This window comes from Nothobranchius furzeri, chromosome 12, assembly GCF_043380555.1.
Source record: "Nothobranchius furzeri strain GRZ-AD chromosome 12, NfurGRZ-RIMD1, whole genome shotgun sequence".
Classification (NCBI taxonomy): Eukaryota; Metazoa; Chordata; class Actinopteri; order Cyprinodontiformes; family Nothobranchiidae; genus Nothobranchius; species Nothobranchius furzeri.
In genome coordinates this window covers 52,984,056-53,002,832 of record NC_091752.1, presented here as the reverse complement: position 1 = coordinate 53,002,832, position 18,777 = coordinate 52,984,056, and the positions used below count along the sequence as shown (strand labels likewise).

The following is an 18,777-nucleotide window of genomic DNA, read 5'->3' as shown; positions in this document are numbered from 1 at the left end:
TATATTAGAAGTGGGCAATACAGCAAAACATAGCAGTTTCTAGCCAAGATTTTTTTTCACATAAAACTACAGAAATAAGTGTCCTCAAAATATGTTTCAACTAGTAACTAATACATCCAGTCTAATAATAATAAGTCATAATAATATTTAGTGATACAGCTTTTTTTTAAATATTGTGAACACTGGCATTGTTACAATTCTAAAGTAGAGCACAGCAAAAATTAATATATTATCAGCATATAACATGCTTTCCAGATCTCATATTTTATATTTTTTAGCCCCATTGACATCTTGTTTGTTGTTTATTAAATGTTTTTGCATAACGATCTTCTCGTGAGGAAAGCTGTGGACACTTATCACAACCAAAAGCAGCACAACGTGTCATTGTAACACTTCTCTGTAACAACAGCTAAGCTAAATGAGAACGCCAAAACTAATGTCTGCAACCAATTCGTGTCATCATCCCACAATGCCCTGTGCGCTCGAAAACATGGCTGCCCCTTTGACTTAAAAGTAGTTTGAAAACAGCTAAGATTGAGTGACTGACAAAGCATTTTTTAAGTTTATAACTGTGTTTTCATGTAGCAGAGATACTTTGTAACATCTTTAAAGCAATGTGTCTTTATAGTCGGTGTTCCTTTTAATATAGCTAATAGCCACGGTTATTTTGGATGGGTGTGTTTCCACTGGTCAGGAAATGGCACATCTTGGAAGTGTTCCAGAAGTGTAGCGTTGGCTCGATTCATTACATTTAGGCTTTGGATCTGATTTTTATGTGCCAAGCCTCCAGAATGAGAGCTGTTTAGCTTAGTCGAACGTCAAGGTATATTGGAAAAACAATGTTCGACCGTCTCCTATGTATTGCCCTGACATCGTGGCCCTACAGATTTAGCAAGTATGCCATCTGAAAACAGAGTGATGTCAAACAAAAGTTTTTTTTAGAAAATTTCTGTGGATATTTAAAGTTAGTAACATATATAATTTGTTGTGAGTCAGGTTTTATCGATTTTGTTATTGTTACTCAGGATCGCGTTGTGTTGAGGCAGCGCAAGTCCTCAAAAAAAACTGTTTGATTTTACTGTTGTCTTTTGAATATCTGACAAATTTGGTGAGAAGGTGGCTCTATTGTGCTGCTTCTTTCATCGTTGTGATGTCTAGATCTCACCCGTAGCACCGTTCATGACATGACACTGAAGGAGAATTTCGCCATAGAAGGCAGAATTGCTTTGAGGATATGAATGGTCTCTGAAATTATTATATTATTATACTTCATTAATATATTTACATTAATATTTTCTAGCTGTAGTATAAAGCCAAAACTTTAGAAACAAATCATAAAGCAACTGCAGTTATTGGTGAATTTGAAATTAACTTTGGAGAGCTGTAGCACAAATGTACTGTACAAAGGCACTCTATCCCACACACAGTCGTTGGTTCGGCGCATTAATGTGTATAGACACAGTGCAAAAGAAAAACAAGAGGCAGTAAAAAAAATCTTCTTTGCATTTTGTCTGTGCACCACCAACTAGTACACCCCCCCCCCCCCCCCCAATACACCGGAGTCCAGTAACCCATTTGCTCAAGATGTACAATTGGAGTCGATCTCTTCTCCCACTGATCTCCGAGAGGGCAGGGGTGCTACCCAAATACGAACAAACTCTTACAAGTTAAAGAAAAATCAGACAGTAACAAATTCTGTTGTGGTCGGGGAGATAAAAATCACATTGACATCACTTTCTCAGGGCATGCACATAGAACATTTATTGCTGAGTAGTCAGGTTTAACCTTTGATGCCATATTCATTGACACAAGGATTTGTCTCAGAAAGATTGGTTGATATATCTTTGAAGCTAAACAGCCCTTGGTTGCTTAATGTTTTCATCTTTAACCTTAAAACATCAGGAAACCTCGTTGACAAACAAGACACTTCAGGAAAAGGCAATCACTTCACCTGAAGCTACTAGCGCACACACACACACACACACACACACACACACACACACACACACACACACACACACACACACACACACACACACACACACACACACACACACACACACACACACAAATATTAAACACCAGGTGATCAAACATAGTCATCAAAGTGATTTTGCATGATAAAAGAGGTCAACCCCTAAAACTTTCTCATATCATTTCATATTTAAGCAAAAGTTTAAAACTAAGACAATGGTCAAAAATCTAAAAGTCAAACTTTACAATGAGCACTCTTTTGGATGGAGTAATTCTTTCAATGGCTGCAACAAAACTATTTTCTTTATGGCCCCTTCACACAAGAGGAAAAACTTGATAAGGCATAAATACTCATCCGGGATTTGGACAATGTTCGCAGGGTCATGGATCTTCACTTTCATATTAGGAATACAGTGGGCTCCCATTACATGAAGTTTGATGGGTCCACATTGGCGTTTAGCATGCACAAATCATTGGTATCAAGGTTGTAGTTGTTTATTATGGTAGCAACAGTGTCTAAGGATCCTTGGTGGAGAATGAAGGTTTCCATGACACAAGACCCATCCATTGGCATTTTTTTTGGTCGTAGAAAGTTTAAATCAGTCCTGTCAAGGCTACACCCAATCACATCATCAGAGCCATTATTGTGGTATGATCGTCTAGTCCATTGGTTCCCAGAGTTTGAAAGTTGAAAAGTTTTGGGACCACTGTGCTAGTACATAGCTGCATCCTGATATGGTACAAAACGTGGCATGATTGTTGTTGTACTGCTGACATATAGAGAATGGGGAGGGCTCAATACAGCATTCCAAGGAAGCAGAAATAGGAAGCTAAGACTGTGTGTGCTAACAAGCTGTGTCATGATTGTTTTCACACTGAAGGAGGCTTTTTAAAGATGTGGGACACTGAAAAATAGTTTTTTGATTATTTTGTCTGATTATAATTGGTCACTCTGAGTTGCAGGCCGAACATGAAAATAGTCTCCTACACCTACCTGCTGCATTAGCTTCTGATAGAAAATAGACGGTGAAATGCTAGGATTCGACAAATTGATGTCACGCTATCACTTAACATTCACAGACTCACCCAGTCTGGATTGCAACCGGTAAGGCTGTTGTTGGTTTAGGAAAGAAACCAGTAAAGAGAACATCTCGGCTCATAGAAACTAACCATTGGCATTAGCAACTCCACCACACAGCAGAGCTCCTCCAGGCTTGCGGTATTTGTGGAGATAAAACATACACAAAATAAGGTTCCAAATCCTGCCATCTGAAGCTCAACTATAATGTGGCTCACCTCTACTTCCTGAAAATGGCACAACCCCCCCTGGATGACTTACAAGGCATTCGTACTAAAGACCACTGCAAATTCATTGAATAAACGAGTGTTCCAAGCCTTAAAAAAACTGCTACTATTCATTCACATTTTAACAAGTCATACAGGTCGCGAGGAGGGTAGCGGGGTCCTAATCCAACATGAAGGGGCCCTTAAATGTTGCAAAGCTTTTATAAATGTTAATTTTGAAATAATGAAATATGAATCAGTTGCTACGACATCTTGTGTGTGTGTGAAGAGAATGGAGAATTGATGTGTGCATCAAGGTATCATTTTTAGATTAACCATACCGTATTGCAATCCCAGAACCATGCTTAAGGAACACTAAGGTGCCCATGATCGATATGTTGTGATCTAAAGCTTTCATTGTGATGATTTACGTTGCTCATTGTTTTCAGTGACAAGGCTACGAGCAAATAAAGTTCCCTGTGTGCAGGAATGCCTGTGAGCAAGTGCTGAGTGAATATGGCTGTCCCCATCTCTGGTTGTCCACAGACTCAACAGCTAGAAAACAAGCAAACAAACAAAAAGAAAGTCCAAGTGTTCCCATAGAGAATGTACCACAGGGAACAATCACCCAGTGCACATGTCTCTTTGAATTTTTTTTTGCTTTGTTGTTTTATACAACGTCTTTGCCTTAAAAAATGTTATAAAACTGGAAGCCATTTGCAGACAAAAAGTCCCTAGACCACAAGTCGAAGACACTGCCTGGGTTAAATAAATCAGGACAAACTAATGCAACAATTGCATGTGCCTATTCTCTTTTCTACAAAAATAGTTGGAATAGGAATCACGTGGTTTATCACCCAACATTGACATCTTGTTACACATCTGTATATAGATTAAAAATCTTGGTTAAATGCAATCCCATCATGCAGTCAAGCTCTCTTGCAACACTTGGTTTTGTCCGTTCATTTAAAATCCATAAAGATGGTGATCGGAAGTGCAGTAAAAAAAGAAGTGTGCTTGAGGTCTCACCGGCTGTGAGTCAAATTTCAGTGCACAAAAATAGTTGCCCCATGCACACACAGCCTTACCTTCGGGTCAAATGTATTAAACTCTATTCACTGTCCCTCTTCTTCACACTAATTTCTCTGCGTTCGCGAGTTAGAGATGATGGAGAAAGAAAAAAATAAGCAATTTCACGACTCACTCCATGCACGGTTATACCTCCTCTGTCTTGCAATTTCTTTTCATTTTCCGCTACCAAAGAAGTTGACAGACCTCCAGCGCTGAGACCTCTCTTCTCTTTCAAAAACACTGAGGTATGATGCAGTGATGAAAATGATTTAATTCATGCCTGTGATACCTGAGGCTGTGCTCTCACACAATGACTATGAACTTACATTCTTGAACTCTCCCCCACCTGAAATAATGCTTCAACCTCAACAGAAGGTCTTTGCAAGAGCTTAAGGAAACTGTTGTTTCTGTCTGCCAGAACAGATGGACATTAGATCTACTTTCTGCTTTTCCAAAGAAAAACAGCCACATTTCCTTCTAGCTTACCTTCATGCATTACCTTTCAGAAGTCCCTCATGACAATTGTGAACAGTGTGACTTTCTGTTCTTCTGTTTTTTATGTTTTCAGTCACACTCAACTTCAGCTCCTTCAAGCTTATTGTATCTACTTCTCCTGACTTCCTGATTGGACCTAACCTCCTGGTTTTCCAGTTTGAAAAGGACCTTTTGGGGGTCTTTCAAAACTAGAAGGTAGAAAGGTCTCTCTTCTGCTCGTCGGCCTTAAGTAGGTAGGCCACCATAACCATCATCAAGTCAATTCCCCTAGAGAGCACAAACAGGACTTGTGAGAAATGTAAATAAAGAGGGCAAGATGAGGGCTTGGTTTTGGAAAACAGAGCATTGTGTCAATAAACCTCTCTCTCACTGATGGAGCAGAGAGGGTCGAGGAACAGCAATGGGTTTAGTTCCAAGAAAGTAAAGTAGAAAGAGAAAACAATAGGTTTCATCTATTTTTTCGACAAGACCCTATTGTTGTTTGGCTTGAGCTCTTTCCTTTCAAACCATGATCTCCATCCTCTATCTCCCCTCTTCTTCCTCCTCTTCTGGTATCAACTATTACTCCTGTCCAAGGGTTGGCCAAGAAGCCTTGGGGGTCCATAAGCTCCAGGCCAATTATTTCTCTGTGGCCCTCCCTGACCCGTGCAGACAGCAGCATTCCTCCTTTGTCAAGGCTACCTGTACTATTGCACTTCTTTACTGGCCCTCCAAGGCACACAAGAGAGCTGGGTGACAGCAGGGATGTCAGTGACAAGCTGCTCAGTGCCTCTGACAAGTGTTCACTGTTACCCGCCTGGCTGGAGCCACAACCACCGATAGACGATCCAATGCCTATGCCCAAGTCTTCATCTGAGGGGTCGATGGAGTCGTCACGGTTGTACCCAGGGCTTGTACTGCCACGCCCGCTGCTCTGGCTCCGTTGGTGACCCCTGGTGGCCAGAAGGGTTACAGTAGACTGGGAGTTTGGCCTTGGCTTCATGGTCTGACCTGAAGAGGAAATTATAATTTCTTCTTCAGGCTGTGAGTTAGGCTGTTTGGTTGACAAAGAAGCTGTTGGCAACTCCAGGTTCTGTGGTGGTGAGACACTAAAGCTCAGTCCTTCTTCCAGGGTGGTCTGAAGGCTACCCTCAGAGCTACCAGTGGCAAGGGATGAATCACTGTGGGATGGGAACTAGAAAAAAAAAATACAGAAAGAAGGAGAAGAATGAAGATTAGCACATAATCTCAATGCTTTTCTAATATTCAAAGTAAATTCAAAATACTTTATTAACTCATTCGCTGCAAGCCGTTTCCTGATCGCTAACGGCCTTCGCTGCCAGCGTTTCTCACCGTTTTTACAGTTTTTTTAAGAGTCACAGAACTTTGCACGCTAGGATGATGTTGACACCAAAACAACCAACACAAAGAGGAGACTCATCAGGAAGAATCCGCATGGTTCGAGCGTTATCCGTTCTTTCATAATCCATTGTTGAATTGTGATCGGCAGACGCTTTTCCAGTTCGAGCCTCACTTTTTTTTACAGGAACGGCCCAAAACGATCTCCTAACACATGGATGTTCTGCTTCCTGATCACGTGACGTGTGACATATGCGGATGAAGATCGGCTTCAGGGCTGAGATGATTGTTCACTCAGCGCAGGGGCTTGTTCCGATGCTCAAACAGTAACAAAATGCAAATGACGACTTTAGTCGTCATTAGCAGTGAATGGTTGGATTTAAAATGATGACTTTAGTCATCAGTGGCAGTGAATGAGTTAATCTCATAAAGAACTTAATCATGAATATAAAAGGTGCAGTAGCTCTGTCCTTTATGTGAGCATGTGATAAACCACATTTTTGTGTGTGTTTTCTTTTGTATTTCCACTGTTGTTTAGCATGTTTTCTTGCTTACTTGTGCACAGAGCATCTTCTTATGAGCTACATGGGAGCGGAAGGAGGCCCACGAGTATGGGGAGGTCAGCCTAAGGCCTCTTGACAGACGTAGACTCCTGCTGCGGGCAGGTGTAGGGACGTTTGCACCTGAAGAGTGAAAGAACTCTGCAGGCAGATGGAAGAGGGTAGAAATACCACTTGCTACGGCTCCTCCTCCATCTTCTTTGCGGCTTTCCTTGTTGTTAATGCTGGAAACACCACCTTCTGCAGAGAACCAAAATGCTTCATTAGTCTAGAATTTATGAATAATTGTTGCAACACCAATATACATTTAAATGTGATTTTCTTTGCTAACACATTTTAAAGAGTATTCAGTTATTTGATTCCACTGGAAAATTCGATTTGCATGGATTCACTAACCAGGGCTGCTCTGGGGTGAGCACATCTGCCGTTTGTATGTTTGCATTTCCATTTCTTGTAGAACAGTCTCCGTGTCAGTACCAGTGCCATAGGATTTGTTATGTAGGCTCGTCCCCTGCGGCTGGTTCTGTACCACGCTTTGAATCTGATGAATTCCACCGTGACCCGCTTCACCATCAGCCTCTTCAGAGCTGCGAGAGTCACTGCTGCATCTTCCCTGCAAAATTTGATTAGGGAAGGACTGTATATGTTAGTAATTTCCCAGATGCAGAAAAATGTCAAAAACTAGAAGGGTTAAAAAAATCCTGTTTGAAAAAGCCACCACAAGGAGACTGATGTCCAACAATGTCAGTGCAACTAACATCTAATGGCCCTTAAACATCAGTATCAGCTCCACTCCGTCTGGACCAGTGTTCTCATTTAGTAGCCTTAGATTTTCCCAAGTTCATTGTGATGTCACAATAAGGGACATTTTCAAACAGCATGTAGATGCATATGGTTCCTGAAACCAAACTCACATAAACAGAGAGACAGTTTGTCTTCATGTTTGGAGTGTTTGTAGGCATAGATCCAAAGCAAAAAAAAAAAAATGCAAAAAGTAAATTTTAAGATAGAATAAAGACATAACTACAATGTGAATCCTCAACCAGAATGTGCATGATTCTTGCAGAGTCTTTTTGAATAAGTTAGGCAGGTACTAAGAACACAGTTGACTCTACATAAGGTGTAATAGCATTAAAAACATTTGTAGGAAAATTGTGTTTGACTGGGCGAAGCTAGTGGCAATTAATATATAAGGGACTGATGTGCACCAGCATGGCTCAGCTGTTAAGAGTTTAAAACATGACTGTGCATTTATGTGCAGCCCTGCACCTTCTGTATTTTGTTAGCATGTCATGATCTTCATGCATATGCATGACACACCCTTGCAACAACAGTGCTTCATGCCTCAAATCAGGCAGTTTGTTAACTTAAAGTGGACTTTATCCATTTTCCTTAATTTACCGGAGATTAACCTCAAACTTATTTTCACTAAAATTATTGATTGCAGATACTTGCTTTTTGTCTTCAAGAAGCAAGATCAATCACGACAATTTGATTCTGAAAACTGATTTTCTTCAGGTGCACACCCAGATGACAAAAAACTAAACTTTGATTAAATAAATGAAAACATTTGAACATCTTTTTTTTCAGACTTTAATTTTCTTTTGTGCTGACCTTGATTTACAGCCACAGATAGTGATTTTTAAGATTACTACGGCAATGTAGAGCCAAGAAGCTGGAAGAAAGACGGATTATAGGGGATGGCTACAGGGAAGCACGGATCAGGTGTGTAATTATTGTAGAGGTAACACTGAGAAAGGTGAAGCAGATAAGTTCAAAAGGGAGAAATTGAGTTAAAGAAAAAAACTAACTGGGAGTCAATAGTGACTAAGGAGAGCAGAATGTAAAGATTTATTCATGAGGTGGTTGAAAGAGACCGTTGCTTCTTCAGAGACAAGATAATTACCCCGATGCCCAGAGAGAAAGACAGGATGAGGCCTTTGGACCATAAAGCTTATATCTGTAAATTACAGAAGAGCCTACAGTGTGGCCATAAAAACAATTTAACCTTTCGCTTCTCTGGGAATGAGATTCAGTCTGTATGCCAGTTATATTGATCTCTTTCCTGAGTCTAAAACTAATGTTCACACCCAGATGATCAAGTAGTATCTTTAATTCGTCATCTGATATGTAACATAAAAGGGAGGAATATTTTTTTACATGCACATTTTAGGTATTTAAAGGGGACATATACTGATTTCAAACAAATTAGAATAGTTCTATGATCAATTAAAACATAGTTTTTTGTATAAAATCCCAAAACACTTTCAGCAGTTCTAGCATTTTTGGTGCCTTCCAGAATGAGCCATTTCAGGGAAACAAGCTGCTGGCCACGCCCACTTGAGCCCTAATCAGTGCAGAAGTGAAAAGTTTGGACATTAGGGAGGGGGTTGGAAAACCTCTGCTCCTCGCTACGTTCTAACAGGTGGTGATGGTGGTGGGGGGGGTGCTCTATGCTAATTTTCTTCGTCAAACAGCTCGTAGAAACATACGATTCCTGAAACCAAATCTGACAGAAAACAGATAGATGTTTTTGTTCACGTTTGAAGTGTTTACAGAGGCAGAAGAGACCCACATGGCTGCACAAAAAGATGCAAAATGTGAAATATGTCTCCTTTTGTGCTTTTTAAATACTTGCAACATTTGGGGGTAGTTCCTGTTTTTGGTTTAAGAACAAATGGATTTGACCTTTGAATGAGAAAAAGACATTAATAAGCTTCAAAAATGCTATTGACCTTTCACCCTGCTTTGTTCTTACGTACTGTCATCTAAAGCCCCTTTTAGAGGACACACCATGCCGGCAAATCAGCATAATACTGCCGCCACGGTGTGTCTCATGAATGCACCGTTGCAGCATGGCGATGTGGGAACTTTGCGGCATTCGTGCCACCGCGCTTGGAAGTAATTGTAACGTGATGAAGGAGCCATTTCTATCCTCTAACAACTGTTCCCTTTTGACACAGTGCCAGAGTGCATGAAACAGCCTCAAGGTCATGCATTCGCTTCTAAACTGTTTACGTTCCAGCAATGAAGACAGAAGAACGAAGAATGAACTCTTTTCTTTTAATTAATCAAAGAATTCTATTTTAATAAAGCTAATCCATCAAAGTGTTAGTCAATATAATAAGATGTGACCAACCTGTGAAATCAAAATATTAAGTACTTTATTATGATCCTATAGAAATAATAAGTACTGTGACTTTAAGTGTTCCAACATGACTCATTTCACGTAGTGTTAAAAGGACATAACACATTCCTTTCACTGATCCAATCAGAATCTTACAGATCTGACGGAGGTGTGCTTCTGACGGTGTTTGGTAATTTTCATTCCACAATAAACCATAACATCCGAGGTATAAAACTATGCCACGTCAACTCTAACGCCAGTTCAAAGTGTTCCAGAGCAAGCAACGGAGTGGCCAATCCGACCTTTACCTCTTCAACCGAAAGAACCCATGACAAGCTGGAAAATCCAGTTGCTATAACAACCAGCGGCAACAACAGCTCCTTTCAGAATAAAAGCTCCACCGACCCAGGCTGGGTCTGAACAGACACCAATAAAAGTGTTGTGTGCCGGAGGTAACTCAAGACGGTCCTGGTCGGAACTGCGGCTTCTTCTATCGGCCCGGTTTCCAGAGAGGGTTCGCTGGACCTCGATATTCCTGATCTACAGAGGACTTCCACAAGGGAGGTAGACCCGACTTGATGGTGTCTCATGCGTTTCTGAAACTAACCAAAGCTTATTTCAAAACAACATCTTCAGTTCCCGTCAGAACTAATCGCTTCTTCAGATTTGCTGGTTCTGATTGCATCACACGTCATCCATTCACCGTCTCATCCATTTTTAGTTACACTATACATTTAGTTTAAAGTAAGTCTAGTTTAATTGTTAGTAATAAAATTCTTAACTTTTAAACTTGACTCTCTCTACTCTGTGTCTCTGAGTGAATACATAACGGTTACATATTCTCTGCAATAAAAGATCCCATCTTCTGGTTTAAATAACCCTCGATCCGTAAGGAGGATTTCATATATACTATGGAATCCCACGCCGTACGGCTCATCAAATAAAATGTAATAACCTCTTGTTACCTTACATAATATTACTGCAACGCTGGACTTGTGAATGCATTTTATGCCTTGGCGCAACAGAGGGCAGTGTCATGATCACGTGGGGAGTTACTGCTGAGCTCCTGATTGAAATGTATTAAAAATGAAAGTAAACATGGGGCGTACGTTTTGTTTTTGTAATCAGAACCAGCTGAGATGGAAAACTGGAGCAATACAGCACTTCCAGAGCTTTTCTCCGTTATAGCTGGAGCTCAGATCACCAGAGAATGCACAGGGACTGTGGAGAACAGACACCTTTAGGAGTTGCTTGTTAAAATACCTTAATGAGAGTGGTTTAAATTGCAAAACAAAGCAAATTATGTCTAAGCTTCTTAAAAAACCGAGTCTTGACCCCTCTCTCCATAGCAGCTTCAAACCCATCTCTAAGCTTCCGTTCATCTCAAAGATCTTGGAAAAAGTTGTGGCTAAACATCTCACAGCTGCTCTTGATGAACATAACATCAATGATAGCTTCCAGTCAGGTTTTCGTAGAGCTCATTCTACTGAAACAGCTCTTCTTAGGGTCTCTAATGACTTTCTGACTCACAGTGATGCTCTGTTCTGGCCCTGCTGGACCTGACTGCAGCATTTGACACTGTTGACCATCACCTGCTACTGGAGAGGCTGACAGACTGAGTAGGCCTATCAGGATCTGCTCTGGAGTGGTTCTCCTCTTATCTCTCTGAGCGCTCCTTTTTCTGTGGCCGTCTCCAAGTTTAGGTCCTCCACCACCTCTCTTACCAATGGTGTCCCACAAGGTTCTGTGCTCGGGCCTCTGCTCTTCCTCCTCTATCTGCTTCCTCTTCAGCACATCCTGAGCTCCTTCAAAGGAATCTTCTACCATCTTTATGCAGATGACATCCAACTGTACATCTCCTTTAAGCCCCATGAGATGTCTAAGCTGCAGCTGTTACACACCTGCTTAGACTCTATCAAAACCTGGATGGCTGGGAGCTTTCTTCAGCTGAATGAAGATAAGACTGAGATCCTCATCTGTGCCCCAGACAAGCTGGTTCCCAAAGTCAGAGACTCTCTTGGTCAGCTTGCTTCTCACACCAAACCTTATGTCAGGAATCTTGGCGTGACCTTTGACCCAGCTCTCACCCTGGATTCTCTTTTCACGTGTCTGAGCAGAACCTCCCTGAATAGTCTACAGGTGGTTCAGAACGCCTGTGCTCGGCTTCTGACCAAGTCCTCCAAACACACCCACATCACCCCGCTTCTCCTCCAGCTTCACTGGCAGTCAGTCAACTTCAGGGTCCATTTCAAGATCCTGGTTCTGGTCTATAGGGCCTTACATGGACAAGCACCATCTTACATAGATGATCTTCTTAGTCCCTATACCCCCAGCAGGTCCCTGAGGTCCAGTGATCAAAGCCTACTGGTTGTGCAGCACCAGGCTAAAGACCAAAGGCGACAGATCATTTGCTGCTGTGGCCCCCTGACTCTGGAACTCTCTCCTCCTGAGCCTGAGATCAGTGGACTCAGTGGTCTCCTTTAAAAAGCAGCTGAAGACTCACTTGTTCAAGCTGGCTTTTGTATGACCTTCTTCACCACTCTCTCTTTATGCTGCTCTCCCCACCTATTCCACCTTCCACAGGATCCACTGATTTCCCTCTTTCCTATTCACTCTCTCTCTTTATTCTGCTCTCCCTACCTATTTCACCTTCCACAGGATCCACTGATTTCCCTCTTTCCTATTCACTCTCTCTCTTTCTTAACATAATTTTTAATCACAAGTGTCTATTTTTGCTCATTTTTAAATATATTTTTAAACATTTTCTAAATGCTTTTTTATATTTTTACATTTTTTGTTTTTGTGAAGCGCCTCGTGATTTTTATCTTGACAGGGGCTATAGAAATGATATTTTCTTCTTCTTCTTCTAAGATAAACAGAAGTCTGAGACCGCCCCCATACCACCTTCATGCTGCCATCACCTAATCTTTTGTAAAAAGGACAGGATTTCGCACAATTACCGTCACAGTCTGACCACTTATAAACAAGCTAAGGATCTCTGTTGCGGCAAATTGGCGGCATTGTTTTCTAAAAGAGGCTTAAAGAGACAATGTGTAGTTTTTACAATTAATTTCTGGAAATATCAATCAAAATTTTGTTGAAAAATATTGGTGGCTTCGTAACATATAACAATAAAAATCAGGTCTAAAATACATGGGACTGGGTCTAAGTCTCTGGATGACGCCATGTTTCCTTCTATCGGAGCCCATGGGGACAAAATGCTTGTAACAAACAGTTACAAAACTTTCGCCGTTCTTAAACGTTTTTCTATTACACATTTGCATCCACTTGTTGCCAGTGATGAAAGGGAATCTGATGTGCTCGTTATTTTGCTGAAGTTTGCACTTCCCTGGGCTTTTTGACCCTAATGGGCATCCATTGGTAAGGTCTTACTCCAGCACAAAAATAATGCTTGCTTGCAACAATTTAGGTATCTACTCCCCCCTATCTCCAGGAAAAATACACACTGTCACTTTAAGAATAGGCAGCTTCCAGTTGACATAGGTAGACAGCTCAAGTTCCTAGGCAACATAACAGCTCATCCTGGAGCTGACAGTCCCCTGAGAAGATCGTACTGAAGAGGCCCACGAGTGCAAGAGGGCTAAGTATGCAGAGCTCAGGTCAGAGTACCAGAACAGCGGCTGGAGAGTTAGCCTTGAACTAATCGTTGTCAGGTGCAGAGGCTTTACAGGCCACTCACTGCTGCAAACCCTCAAATTCCTTGGAGTGAGAGGACTGCGATTGAAAAAAAAAAAAACTCACAAGCATCTTAGAGGCCACAGATAGGGCCTCTGGCTGTGGATCTGAAGGGGGGATTCGTGGAATAACAGGCCACTTGGACACAAACTGGTGACTGATCAACCCTGGCTGGGTCACCTGAGTGAGGGTGTATGGAGATTAAAGACCCGAAACACCCTATGTGTTCTTCACTGATGACGAGTTGCACCAAGTAGCACAAGTATATGTATTCAAATTCAAATTCTCTGTGCAAATTTAAAGGCGCCTGAAGTTTGAATCGCGGTTTTTTGCAGATGATGTGGTCCTGTTGGCTTCATCAGAGGGTGATCTCCAGCTCTCACTGGAGCAGTTCACAGCTGAGTGTGAAGCACCTGGGATGAGAATCAGCTTTGTTAAATTCAAGATCATGGTCTTGAGTCGGAAAAAGGTAGAATGCCTTCCATGGGTGAGGGGCGAGGTCCTGCCTCATGTAGATGAGTTGAAATATCTCAGAGTCTTGTTAATGAATGCAGGAATGATGGAGCAGAAGATCCATAGGTAGTTTAGTACTACGTCTGCAGCAATGTGGGTGTTGTGCTGGTCTGCCGTGGTCAAGAGAGAGCTGAGGCAGAAAGCAAAGTTCTTGATTTACTGGTCATCTACATGCATTCACACCCTGGTGGTGATGAGCTACATTGTTGCCACATCTGCCCTACGGCGCACTAACAGAGGCGAGGCTGCTGTACACAGGCACCACCGGTCCCTCCGAACACCACCAGCAGGCAAGGTGCGTAAAGTGTCTTGCCCAAGAATGGTGACAGACTGAGCAGGGCTCGAACCTGCAAACTTCTGGTTACAGGGCGAGCACTTTTGCCACCGTCGCCTAATTTAGACGAACCCTCCATCATCCCATATGTTTCTGTAGAGCTTAACTGAAGCCCAGCGAGCAGTTCCAACCACCACCATCTTGTCTGGCTGGGGAGAGGAAATCTGGGCATCTCTGCTTAGGCTGCTGCCCCCGCAACCCGACCCATGATAAATGAAGGAAAATGGATGATGAATGAAGTAAGAATTGTGGTCAAATTTGGGTACTGCAGTCCCTCTATCAAAATACTGTACATGAGCCGCCTCCCCAACTTGAGTTTTGTGAATTTCATGGTGGTTGCCAGTTATGGATCAGTGCCAGGAGATTCTAGATGATCAGACACAGCAAGTTGATAAGTAGAGAAAACAGTTCACTAATATAAAGCTGCTGGTAATTAAAAAGTAGCTAGAGATATTTTAGAGCCAACCATTTTATTCTAATTCACTGTTAGCATTGTTAGCTCAACATTAGCATCTTGCCTCCTTAAGCCTATGGAGTAAAACAGTCTAAAACTTTTACTTGCTTTTACTTCATTCTTATACTCTAGGGCCACTCATTCTACACGCTTCCATTCTTTCTACAACCATGCTGCTTTTTGCCAGCGGGTGTCGATTTACAATTGCTGGCGCAGCAGTGCTTGCTGGTGCTGATTTAGCAATCTTGTAGCAGGACTACGACCACCTTTAGCCTTTTTTAAAGGATAAAAGCATCTGCCGAATTCATTATCATAAACAAAGCCCACCTTGCCCTCCTGGGCCAGCAGCTGATAGATCGAATGTTCATCCAGGCTGAGGTCATCTGGCAAAGCGGGTGAGGAGGACTTGTCTGAGAGTTGCTCCGACTTCAGCGACGCCTGCTCAATCTCTGCCATTCTGATCTGCTACAAAGAATTCTCTTCAGTTATTAGTGATTGTAGAAGACATAAGAGTACCTCCAGATTACATCAATGCACAAAAGGGTGATTTTTAGGACATAATTCAATTGTCTGTTGTTCAAACTGAGGTTATTCAAGGGATATCTACAAAAAGAAATATATTGTTCATGTTTGCACATAAACTCATTTCAAAATATAATTAAAGCTTTGATGTAGGGACACATCTGTCCAAAAGGCATGGGTAGAGTTCACCACTGGCCACTAGGGTGTGCTGTGATCAAACCTCGAGGGAAAAAGGTGTCTTCAGGTGCCTGAAATCACATATATGCGGCTATCCCTGACTACACTACTGCTGCTTCTCATTTGTATTGCTGCTGCTCAACCATCACACTGCTGTCCACCCATACTACTGTTCGACTTGTATCTGTAAGTCTTTGCATGCCTATTAAGCTAATGTAACGGTCACATTGTCAGTATGCATGCTAAGCCGCACTGCATTTGTTTACGTGTTTTATCGCATTGCTTAGCTTTAGCCTTTAGCCCATGATGCTGCTTCACGCTGCCGTTAGCTTCTGCTCACTCAGCTTTGTATGTCGCCATTAGACATTGAGGAGTGCATTTCTTCAGCATGTTGAGGTATTTAAAGAAAAAACTATGTTGCTCGCAAGCTTTGGAAAAATAATGACATCATAGTAAATCCAATATTTCAACATATAGGTTATTGTATGCATGTTTCAGCAAACACAATTTGGACGCATAATGTGATTTGTCCAGTAACTATTGAATTGTTTATTTTCAATGACGACACATTTTCTTTCTCTCTCGAGCAACGGCTAAGCAATAATCTAATATCAGGTCTCGTGTGCCATGATGCATTTCTGAAACGTTACTCTTCAAGAGTCTGAGCAATAAATAGCAAGAGAAAGATAATGTGAAAGGGGTATTTAAATGGGGTGAAGTGGGAATCAATGAGCCAAGGCCAGCTAACAATAGATTAACACATGCCGATAGGCCAAAAAGACAAAGCAGTTCATAAAACAGGATTCACGGCTGATGTGAGGCAGCAAATCATCACTGCCACAAGTGCTGAGCTAGAAGAGAAGTGATGAAGCAAAACTCAAAAGCAAAGCAGAAGCACAGCAAAGTAGCTAATTACTTTAAAACAAAAACTGTCTAGTGTTTTTATTTTTATTTTGAATCATTCTCTCATGTTCACTTACGCTACTGTGTGCCATAACCCTACCTGTGACTTCAGTCTCAGAGGTGTGATATAAATAGCCTCAACAAAGGTCACCAACAGGTATATTTATCAAGAGGTAATGGAAACTACGATCTATCTCCCTGCATTCTTAGCTGTGCCTCTATCAGCAACACAATGTGGAAGGAGATTCTGCTCCCAATGTATCTGCAGACATATTAACCAAGGGAGGTACGTTTACAACCTTCGCCACTCTAGAAATATACAGATTTAACCAATGACAAAATGTCAAAATGGCTGAATTAAAGGCAACTGTTTCCTGCATACTCAGGTGACGTCTGCAGGAAAAGATTTTATGTTCAGACTAGTGGTGTAATGGTACAGTCAGTTCATGAGTTGAGCTGATGCACATTATTAGGTTGACAAAAATTGAATAGCTACAAAAACTGACTGGGTTTTGTAGGAAAGCAGTGACCTTGACAAGAACTTTCTTAGCATTTTAAAGATGCAACGTGTAAGAATGAAGTAAGAATGCCATCATGTGGTCAAATTTGGGTACTGCAGTCTTTTTCTAAACAGTCACTTTCTCACCCCCGTTCAATGAGTTTCATGATTGTTGCCCGTTACAGAGTCGGTACCAGATTGGCTTGAGGTCCTGCGCCTGCTGATGATGTCACATTATGGCAAATGCACTCGGCTTTCATACATACGTTTTGGAAAAACATCAGCAGTTTTGTTAATAAATTAGTGTTTGTTACCACCTAAATGTTTTCTTTATAGTTGTGATTTGTTAATAAAACACCATATTATTCTTGTTTCGTCACCTGGTTACATAAAGAATGTGAAACTACATTAAACCAACATCAGACTGCCAAAAGAGACAACAGTTGTTATATGTGAAGCCATATATGTTTGTATACATGTGCTATTTGTCTGTATATTTCCTTTGTTGTTATGTAAATACATCCATTCGTTCATTCAAAATGTTGCCTGCTGTCTTTTCAAATAAAGTTCTTACATTTTATTTTGCCTCATTTCATCAAAACCAAGAGCTTTTGACGGTCACCGTTTATCAGTTGATATCTTTGCTTTTATTTTACATTTACTTTGGAAATTCAAACATATTTTCTATGAAAAGTGTCGATTTTTGGACGACATGACTACAACCGCAAAGACTACAACCATAAATTTGTTCTGATCAATCACAATTTTCCTTTTTCAACGTGCTAACATATCTTTTACGAACGTGGTATTGTAACTTCCGTAAGTCTTATGTTGAGCCAATCATCTACTGTGACGTAAATGGCAGACACAGGACCCCGAGCAGATCTGGTACTGACACCGGATCAGCGCCAGAAGCATGTAGATGACAAGCAAAGACGAGTCAAACATAGGAAGTTGATAAGTAGATAAATGCATTTTCATATCTGGTGAGAGCACTCGAGTCTTTTACGATAATGAGCACACTTACTATGGTAGTATGCCTCAATTAGAGGGAGTGCGGTTGTTTGCCGACTCATTAAAGGAAGTCAAACTCCATGACTCACTCATTATTAACTTCACACATACATTTCACTGTAATAATGAGTTTCTAACTCACCGTTAGAATTGTTAGCTCAACGTTAGCCTTCTTCACCCGGTGTTAGAGTAAAACAAAAAGATGTCGTGGCTTCTTAGGGGTACAAGAAATAATCTGAAAGAAGAAAAACTGACAACCCCCCAGAAAGCTAAAAAAAATCCGTTTCGATGTAACCTTCCTTCCAACATGATTGAGACCTTGGACTGTTTTGTGATTATTTCACTGTAAAATTCTTACATATTGCTCCTTTAAGGATGTTCCATGAAACCAGACTTTTAGCAAAAACCTTATTATAAATGATAGTAACAATTTCAGCCTTGCATGCACGTGGAAACTGCTTTTCAAGAGCTTTCAAAATTATATTTATCAAGAGCGCGTTCCGCAGCGGGAAAAACTTCTTGAAATGACATTGTTGTGTTTTCATGTAGACAGCGATGACCCAGTCCTTTAAAAACTTCATAGTTCCACACCTAACCTAACCCATGACCTATTTTTACTCTCTGTTTACAGTTTGTAGCTGCGTGCATGCTTTGCACAAAGCCTTCTTTTATTTTTAGTACGTGTTCATGGTGGGGTTACAGTACCTCATACAGGCCTGACATGGCTGACAGTTTTGCATGATGCGTTATTACTCTTTTTAGTGAATAAGGCTCTTTTTAAACACAACAAAAAACTGGATGAATGTTTTATTTGAA

The 18,777-nt window shown here is 41.2% G+C and overlaps 1 protein-coding gene across 3 annotated transcripts in view; it reads right to left on the bottom strand.

Annotated features, from left to right (window-relative positions):
- Positions 1–5,065: 5,065 nt before the first annotated feature.
- cacna1ia (calcium voltage-gated channel subunit alpha1 Ia) overlaps positions 5,066–18,777 on the bottom strand; it is a 378,911-nt gene continuing 365,199 nt past the window's right edge. Inside the window, exons 34-37 of one of the 3 annotated variants that reach the window (XM_054750503.2) lie at positions 15,174–15,311; positions 7,119–7,335; positions 6,718–6,962; positions 5,066–5,998 (exon numbers count right to left, since the gene is read on the bottom strand). In XM_054750503.2, the coding sequence (XP_054606478.2) occupies positions 5,273–5,998; positions 6,718–6,962; positions 7,119–7,335; positions 15,174–15,311 (1,326 nt within the window). In that variant the 3' untranslated portion in view covers positions 5,066–5,272. The remainder of the gene's footprint in view (positions 5,999–6,717; positions 6,963–7,118; positions 7,336–15,173; positions 15,312–18,777) is intronic. The other 2 variants (XM_054750504.2, XM_054750505.2) reach the window with 2 other exon arrangements.